The 9,820-nt window shown below is 43.9% G+C and overlaps 1 protein-coding gene across 9 annotated transcripts in view; it reads right to left on the reverse strand.

Annotated features, from left to right (window-relative positions):
• SASH1 (SAM and SH3 domain containing 1) overlaps positions 1-9,820 on the reverse strand; it is a 1,041,684-nt gene that overhangs the window by 41,634 nt on the left and 990,230 nt on the right. Inside the window, exon 1 of one of the 9 annotated variants that reach the window (XM_037730367.1) lies at positions 2,082-2,653. The exons of 7 other annotated variants lie outside the window; for them this stretch is intronic. In XM_037730367.1, coding sequence (XP_037586295.1) covers positions 2,082-2,093 — 12 coding nt within the window. In that variant the 5' untranslated portion in view covers positions 2,094-2,653. Of the gene's footprint in view, positions 1-2,081; positions 2,654-9,820 lie in introns of those variants that run through there. One more of the 9 variants, XM_037730368.1, reaches the window with a different exon arrangement.

Genomic DNA, 9,820 nt, shown 5'->3' on the forward strand with positions numbered 1-9,820 from the left:
ATGGAATGCAATGGTGTTATCTCAGCTCACAACAGCTTCTGCCTCCTGGGTTCAAGCAATTTTCCCGCCTCAGCCTCCCGAGTAGCTGGGATTACAGGCACACAACACCATGCCTGGCTAATTTTTGTATTTTTAGAGACAGGTTTAGCCATGTTGGCCACGCTGGTCTTGAACTCCTGACCTTAGGTGATCTGCCTGCCTCAGCCTCCCAAAGTGCTGGAATTATAGGTGTGAGCCACCACACCCGGCCAGCAGGTCTTTTTATTCAGGAAATACACCACCAGGGATGGGGGCTTGGGAATTTTTATATTTATAAACATAAAAAATACATAATGTTTAATTTCAAATACTATGTATATTTTAAAAGAAATCTTCCTACGTGAAGAACTTCGTAGAAGATAGAGGAAATCTGACTGTATATAAAATAGATGATTCTAAGAAATAGACTCAGCAGTATTATAGAAAAGGCTTTAAATGAATTAAAGTGAAAAAATAAAAGTATATGTTCACACACATTCAAACATGAGATAGTGTGGCCTCCCCTCCTGTCCCACCCTGGGTCAGAGTTAAATGGATCATCTTCTAAACAAGAAGGTGAACTCAGTCATCTGTAAGACAGCTGCTCACCAGAAAACCTTCAAGAGAAAAAGGCAACCTATCCCACCAAAAACTGTGGAAAAGTGGATTTCCAATACTGTAAACAGAAATATTTGATTTCCAGCCTCTCCTCTGCAGATTTTTCCAGCAGAAAGCCCATATGGCTCAACTTTTAATTACTTTGGCTAATGCTATATGTAGTAATTCTGTGGTGAATGCTTAAGTGTTTCATTTCTGGTTTCCATAGCAACATTACATCAGATTGCAGACAGCTGGCTCCACAGTTTTAAACCATAACAAATTGACCAAGCCAAGACACAAAACTATAGCTGCTTTAAAGAGATAGTACACCATTCGCCAGCCAGGCCCCTGAATGAGGAACCTATGGGGCCCGTTTGGCACTCAGAGGAGGGTGGAGCCTCCTTCCTTCCCAGCTTCTTTTGGAACAAGTGCATCCTTGACACATCTGCAATGTTCTAATAGGAAAGCCATGGAGCCAGCGTGGAGAACGTTTTATAACACAGCCACATGCTGGATGATCAGAAAAAAGGAACAAAATGAATAGCATCTGTAAGTACAAACATTTGTGTGCCGGAGCTCACTGAAAGCATCCCCTCACTGCTCCAAGAAAGCCTGTGGTTGCTGGTAGGTAACAGATACTTCACCGGACTCTGTAACAAACAGTTCTTGGGACTACAGTGTGCAGAGCAGATTCTTTCCAAAAGCCGTACGGCACAGTTGTGCGGGCACAATGGCAATGTGCTATAATAAAGATGACAACAAACTTGCGAGGAGCAACTATATTCTTTGGAGGACCGCACGAGACCACGCTGATCACAGATTACAACTGTGCCCTTTGCAGAAGCACTCTCACTCGGCTGGTTTCCCTTAGACACGCTGTCACTATTAACACCGAGACTAAGCCCACTTATCACTCCCAGTGCCACATAACACCCGGAGATATTTAAACATTTCTGAAAAGCACTTTGAAACTGGAAATGTACTTGGTTGTGAAATTCACACACTGGTCTCTCTAACCTAGTGCATGATCGGACATACATAGTTCAGCTTTCTAGGTCTGCTTTGTCACAGCATGAATCTTAAAGTTAAGACAAGGAAGCCAATCGTGAAAAAAGAAAAGAAAAGCAATGTGCCATACTGTCTGAATTCAAGTCCTCCCAGGAAAAGCCTCCACAATTCACAGCTGAGCCATATATGCTCATTTTCTCAAATTCTCAAAATAAAATTCTGCTGTTCTCCAAAAGTTATGCATTTTCACTGGTGAACACACAAGGCAAAAATGCTCAGGATAACCAGGTAGGGGAGAAAACAGGGAAAGAAGGACAAATCTAGAGGAATTTAAGAAGAAAAGAGAGAGAAATGTCATAGGCAGGAGCAGCAAAAACTTTTACTTGAAGCAACAGAAAACACATTCTTTCTTTCCCGTCAAAAGCATTCAGCGACAAAAGCATTCAGCAACTTACCGGCTTCGGCATTTAGCAAGCCTAAGGGGCAATTCTGAAGACGTCCGGTACCTCCCACCCCCCTCCCCACTCGGAGAGCGTCTTCACTCCTGTGGCATCAACTCCGCAATCTCGAAATTAGGATTAGGCACTCCTGGAACATGTCTCTCTGGAGTTACATGATCAGGCAGGCTCCGCCGTCACAGCTTAGTATCCGAAAGAGAAAGGGGAAGACACTGGATTCAATTAGCTTCTTTCTGCTCGCTGACTGATTCCCCAGTCGCTTGCTAACTGCATAACTTGCAAGAAAGGCATAAGTCATCGGCTCTAAGCAAATCTCCTATTCACCACAAGGAAAAAAGGGAGTGTTGTGCATGGCCAACAATCCCTGTTTTCACTGAGGAAGGCTCCCTGACCTCCTGCTGGCCTCCAGTTCCTTAATTACTGTCTATGGAATTCCAGAGACAGAAAAAAGAACGCGAGAATCTGAGCAAATCCGGGACAAGGAGGACAAGGACTAACCCTTGAAAGTGACTGGACTTTAAAAAAAGATCTCTTTTGCAGACATTTTTCTGGACACCCCCGTAAGGGAGTAGCCTCAACAACAAATAGACACCTTTCAAAAGCTATTTTTGAAATCACTGAATTAAAACTTAGAATTGTGGTTTTCTCCTAGAGTTGTCACTTTCTCTCTCCCTGCCCACTCCTTTTTAAAATTTTAACCAGAGTAAATGTAAGTTATTTCCCCTTCATTGGAGCTTCTAAAACTCTCTTAACAAATTGTTTTAATGACCATTTCAGAGCCTCTGAATTCTCCTGCCTTCTAGAAATGTCAGCATGAGGACTGTGTCACAAGATGATCATTTAATTTTCTCAAGGATCTCAGGGGAGCCACTAGGCACATGCTGTTACTTAAACAGAACATCATCTAAACAACACAGGGCTAAAAACCCATAGAAAGTCTCCATGACGTGGGCTGCAAGTCACGTCTGTCTTTCCAGGGGCTAAGTTCATTCACTTGGGTAAGTCATTTATTCCCACTGCACAGTTAAAGCTGCTTGTTTTAGACATCGCTTGTATTGTGTGAGTCTTTATGCATGATGCTCGAGTCCATCTCCTTATAGGACATCACACAACATAAAATACCCAGCTACACAGGACTCACGGATATGTATGAACCACTCTCCCGCCTTAAAATGACAGAACTTTAGAGTTAAACAGGATCCAGAGGTTACCTAAACTAAATAAAATGACCAGGCTCAGTGGCTCAAGCCTGTAATCTCATCACTTTGGGGGGCCGAGGTGGGCAGATCACTTGAGGCCAGGAGTTTGAGATCAGCCTGGACAACATGGTGAAAACTTGTCTCTACTAAAACTACAAAAGTTAGTCAGGTGTGGTGGCATGCACCAGTAATCCCAGCTGCTCAGGAGGCTGGGGTAGGAGGATGGCTTGAGCCTGGGAGGTAGAGGTTGCAGAGAGCCAAGATCTCTGCACTCCAGTTTGGGCGACAGAGTGAGACTCCGTCTCAAATTAACAACAACAACAAAAGGGGATTGGAATACGAAGCTTCCAAGTGGAAGGTCATGTTTTACTGTGCACATGTTGCAGGTTCTGCACCAGATCACCAGAGCTCCACCCCCTTTTCCTCGGCTATTGCCCTGCTCTTCTTCCCTGGGCTGTCTGGCATCTCTCACTCCTTGGCAAGAATTACACTCCCTTCTACCCCTGTTTTCTGCTCAGAAATACCTCCTCCCAACCTTTATGGAATTTCCTCTTGTTTCTCCTGCAAGGGCTCACCACACCTTCCCTATACTGCCCAGTTCCCCATTTCACAAACAGATTCTCCCACAAACTACCCCTCCCCTGCCACCACCTGACAGCCCAGCTGCTTTTCCCATGTTGTACTTCCGACACTTGTATTTGTCAAAAGCCCACCATTCCCAGGCACTGCGCTAAACATTTGCATGCATGATCCCATTTCATGGACAGCAATGACGGGGCAGAATCCGAGACTTTATGGTTTTGCTCCTCTGCCACTACCCTACCTCAGCAAGGCCTTTCTTCATCCAAGGCTGACAACTGTGCACAAAGTTATGCTCAGAGCTCCTTACACCTGAGTGTAGACATTTTCCACTGAACGCCTTCGTCACAGGATAAAAACGAAGAAAATGAGAGTGCCCCAATGAGACTGGGGTAAAGGGAAGACGATTAGCCCAAGGTCTCAGGAGTTAGAACAACCTGGGTTTAATTCCCAAGTTCTCTAGCAAATCACTTTACTTCTATGGGTCTTAATATTCATGCACATAAATTTGGTGTAGTAACATTTTTTTTACATGAAATCAACAACTGGAGTTAAATAAGCACCTATTATTATTATTATTATTATTATTATTATTATTTGAGATGGAGTTTTGCTCTTGCTGCCCAGGCTGGGGTGCAATGGCAGTCTCGGCTCACTGCAACCTCCACATCCTGGATTCAAGTGATCCTCCTGTCTCAGCCTCCCAAGTAGCTGGGATTACAGGCATCTGCCACCACACCCAGCTAATTTTTGTATTTTTAGTAGAAACGGCATTTCACCATGTTGGTCAGGCTGGTCTCAAACTCCTGACCTCAGGTGATCTGCCTGCCTTGGCTTCCCAAAGTGCTGGGATTACAGGCGTGATCCACCACGCCCAGCCTTATTCTTAACTCTACAGTCTTCTATTCACAACTCACTGGAGTTTAAGCAACATCTAATTTTCATAAATTGCTTTTTTAAGGTGCTGTGTAAATAGCAAAGACCATTCAAAAACCCAACAACCAGTTGGGCACAGTGGCTCTTGGCTGTAATTCCAGCACTTTGGGTGGCCAAGGTGGGTACATCACTTGAGGCCAGGAGTTCAAGACCAGCCTGGCCAACATGGTGAAACCCTGTCTCTATTAAAAATACAAAAATTAGCCAGGCATCGTGCACATCTGTAATCCCAGCTATTCGGGAGGCTAAGGCACAAGAATCGCTTGAACCTGGGAGGTAGAGGCTGCAGTGAGCCGAGATCCTGCCACTGCACTCTAACCTGGAGACAGAGCAAGACACCATCTTAAAAAACAAAAACCCAACAACGTTTTTGCATGTGAAAGCAGGTGATATGGCCAGCATGTGAGGCTGGCTCTGGACAGGCGTTCAGCTACAGAGAAGATTCAGCAGCATTAGGGGCCAGAACGCTGGCACTGAGCCAACGCAGGTTCAGCTCCCCTCTACACCACATGGGAAGAGTGTGTGGCTGTGGGCATGTTTCTTAACTTCTCTCATTTCTAAGATAGACAGTAAGAAGCCGCCTTCTAAGGCTCTCTAGAGGATGAAACAAGACCTTGAATGTGAAGCCTAGAGCTTGACAGGTAGGGAAGTCTTCGATCCATGTGAAATACACATGAAACTCATGTACTGATTTATCTCAATACTTTAGGGAGGGTGGCAGGAAGGACACATCCCCAGTTCTTCCCCCGAGCGGCCTCTCTTCATAGCACAGGACTTGGAGAGTGTCCTAAGAGGGTGGGAAAGAGATCCAACCTTGTCCACTCCTTTTAAACCTCACAGCCATGCTTCTCAGAGGGTGGCTCAGGTATTTACCAAGATCGTCGATGTTGGGCTCTTTGTGAGGATGCACCACTGCTTGACTTTCAGAAGGCAGGAAGCTCCCCTGGGCCAGGAGCCTTGTCTGTTCTCCTTCTCCTTGCATTCCTAGTGCCCACCCATAGTAGATCCCCCATAACTATCGGTGCGATCACTGTGGAATGAAGAAGTTGAGATTCCCAGCCCTGTGGCTCCCAGCCCTGGCCATGTGTCAGAGTAAACTGCGGGATATTGGAAAGACTAGACTGAGCCAGGCCACCCTGGGAAGCCTCCTGGTGAGGGACGGATCGGGGGATAGACTTTGTGAGGGAAGGCCACTGCTGGTCCTGTTCTCTGGGTAGCAGGCTTGAACTTACCCATGCACACAGTAGGTGTGCAAATTTGCTGCGAAGGGATTTCAGTATTTGACTCGTATGGTGAGGAATTGTTCCTCATTAGCTCCTTGGAACAAGGTCCAAAGGCCTTATTGTGGAATATGTGACTGCGTGGTCAGATTCAGCTTCTGGTACATTGTGCTCCACTCTTCAGATACCATGCGGTGGAAAGGGCCTCAGAGCACCTGGTCCTCTCTCCCTCCTGCTTCCTCACAACGTCTCAAACACTCCATGCACATCTCTGCCCTGATGGCTCTTTTCTGCAAACAGCTCTGCTGATTACATCCACATCCCTAACTCCTACATATCCTTCAAGTTTCAATCCATATACTGTCTCCTCTGGAAAGCCCCCGTGGCTTTGTTCCTCATCTCCCTTAGACTAAATATACTTTACCCAAGGACTTAACACATATATTGTCATTGCTAGATTCCCTAGCCCATCCCTAACTGCCATGTAGACAGTGAGCACGACTATATTCATTTCCACATCTGTATGTTAGCAGCATTTATTGTTTCTGACTACATATGATATATTTTACTAAAAATTTGGAGAATGCAAAAATGCACAAAGTAGTAAGAGAAATGAAGTATCATCCTATACTCAGATAGAAAACTTGGTGATATTTTGGTTTATGCCTTCCTACTTTTCCCCCATACACAAACACACACACACACAATATTGTAAAAGAATTACAATATTCTTTTCCACACACACAATACACCCTGATGTTTCTGTATGTTTCCTTTTTTCTTTTTTTAAAAGAAAGGATGATCTTTGATCTTTAGCTTTTCCACCTCCTATAGCCACTATCAGTGTCCCCAAATCCTCCCTCAAATGCACACACACACATAGTCCAAGTAGAAATGACACATCTGCCTGTAAGTGGGGACCCTTTCTGAGCCGTGGTTGCCTCAAAAGATTTTCCTTTAGAGAAACCCTGGGTCCCTAGCGTATGCTGCACCCACACTGTTTCATAGCCCATTTTTAAAAACTCTTATGTTTCGAACATTTTTGCATGTCAACAAATATTCAATACAATACTACACAATGTATTAATGATTCAATAGTATGAAGTACAGCATAATTTGCTGATATCATGGCCCCCATAATTAGACATTTGCCTGTTTCCAATTTTTCAAATACTCCTTGGATGCACACATTGTGGTAAAATTGCTAACACGTCTAACACATTCTTTTTTTAGAAAGATGATTGGATTGTAGAATTGATGAGTAAAAGGGTGTGTCTTTAAGACTTTTGATACATATTAACAACTTGCTCTGCAGAAACATTGTTGTATTGTTTTAAAATCTCACAAGCACTTACCAAAGCTGAGAATTACAATAAGTGGAAAATTCTTTTCCACTTAGATAAATATCTATGTTTGTGCTAAACAGATATTTCCTGATTGAAATGGATGAATGAATGATGCATGGATTTAGGGCATTGGGAAAGGCAAGGAAAACCAATAGGAGGAAGCTGGCATTTCCTGACTCTATGACGGTTATCATCTAGAAGTCTAAGGGTAGGGAAAGCCCCAAGAGAAGTTCAGAAATATAATTAATGTTAAAGTCAATCATGACAAATGCATGAGAAAAACACAAGACATAGGAATTCCAATGAGGGAGGACCCATCTCTGAGTAGGGAAACTGAGGCACACTTCCATGACGGGAATAGTACCTGCCATGGGTTGAGGGGCATATCCATGTGCCTACAGGAGTCTAGTCCAGTGTTTAGGTGGTCCTGGGGCCCTACTTCTCCCACCCACCCCAGCCCAACCTTAGATGCCCTCCTATCTAGACAAAGAAGAGCTCAGCTGATGTTGCTGCCTTTATAAACAGCATGTGACACTAATCAACAAGAGCTTCCCAGCCCTCCTCTTCCCCAAGCTTGATTTCATAATCTCTCCAACATGCCTGATCTCCCTCCATGATCCAAAAAGTTAGGCACTGAAAGTCCCTCCCTACCTTGGGGGCAGTGCACTGACTCTGGCTGAGTATATTCAAGATTTTCCTAACAGTGAGGTCTGAGTGGGGTCCGGCCACGGCAGAGGCCTTTTGGTGACAGTGATCAGGTTAATGTGTTATTCTTCGTGTTTACAAAAAAATTAGTCTCACGATTCAAATAAGTTAGAGTTACTTAAAAGTGTGTTTATGAGTTGCTAGAAGTAACAGTAGAAAATATGAAACACATTGTGGGTAATTATTTTTTTCTTTTATCACAAAGGAGTCAGGGGAGGACTCAGCTGTTTGGGAAGAAATATTTTGCTCATTAGCTGGTGACATCATTGCCCTCTGAAATTAGGAGATTTTTGTTAGCATATGGAAAAAAAAGATGAGATTCCATTCTTTTCCCAGAGGTGCAGTGGAACACTGAAATAATCTCTCTGGCAGTTTCAAAATTAACTAGTTGTTGCCAGATTTGAAGAGGGAGACGGAGGAGGAGGGGGTGGCGGAAGAGGAGAAGATAATTGCATGATAGTTTTATTTGGAAAAAGTATGTGAGAATTTGAGGTAATATTACTATTCCCTAGGGGCAAAGGCTTCTCAGCACTTAATTCACTTAAGAAACTGCTTTAAAATTTAACCATAAAACCAAAGAAGCAGCAAATGGATGTTTCGTTCCACAATCAACTGTAATCTACACCTTAAACTCATAAACTTGCAATTGTTTTTAATCGCCCCCATGAGAAGAAGGGAGAAAATCCAACATCTCAGGAGTCCTACAGCCAGATCTAGGGAGACTTAGAACAAAGGTGAATACCCATCCCCCACAACCCCCAATTCTGCAGGTTGCCACTGAGCAGAGAATGTCTTTCCTTCTCCTGAAGGGTCAGGGGAGAGAGTGGTAAGTGGAGGAAAGAGGACCGGCTTCTCCTTCACTCTGTAAATATGTGGAAGACATTTCTGCCTGGGGCTTTGCCACCCTGATCATAGGCCCGAGAAACCTGTTGTTTCATATAAAATAACTGAGTTAGGATACAAAGTGTTGGGAAGGTAACCTACAGCTCTACAGGTCCCTCTGTTCAGGGTGGGGTCATGTTATCCAAAGCAAATCTGTGGTATCAGACACACTGAAGACTAAAGCAAAACACCAAACCCACTCACTCCCAAGGGCATCTGATTCTCACATGCCATGGAAAAAGGATGATTCAGAACAGGACTGCCAAGTAGGGCAATTACATATGCGTTTAAGGCGCTAGTTTCTGGAGCTGATGAAAGTGTTCATCCCAGAAGTAGTAAGTCTCCTAAGGGATTGGGTGGTGTTTGCAAAGTCACATTACTTACATGGCATCTTAGACTGAATGACTCATGGATCAGGCATGATGACTTCTCAGAGCTGCCAAACAACCTTGTCTAGGCAAATGGCAATGTAGAAATACAGAGAACTGATGGGGCCAAATGGCAATGGAGGGAAGGTGGGACCACCAAGACCATTCCTCCAGTCCAAACTCATGCCACCAGGTCAGTGGTCATCTGTCTAAGCTGGAGGTGGGAGGGTCCAATGTTACCTTCTAGACTGACGATCTACAACCTTAACATTATTCTCCTTATGTTTGCAGAATAAATAAGTAAATTTACTTCAAGTTCCAAATTGGAGAAATCTAGACTGAATACCTACCTTCAGAGAGGAATTATTTAGAGCTAAAAAGGTTGTTTGAGGTCATCCAACTGGCAAAACTATCAGGTCATGAACTCTGCTGAACACTGAACCACAGAATATTCTTCTTACAACAACTAACAAACTGAGCAAAAGCCCCCAAAAAGGAAAA

Source organism: Cebus imitator, unplaced genomic scaffold, assembly GCF_001604975.1.
Source record: "Cebus imitator isolate Cc_AM_T3 unplaced genomic scaffold, Cebus_imitator-1.0 Scaffold341, whole genome shotgun sequence".
Classification (NCBI taxonomy): domain Eukaryota; kingdom Metazoa; phylum Chordata; class Mammalia; order Primates; family Cebidae; genus Cebus; species Cebus imitator.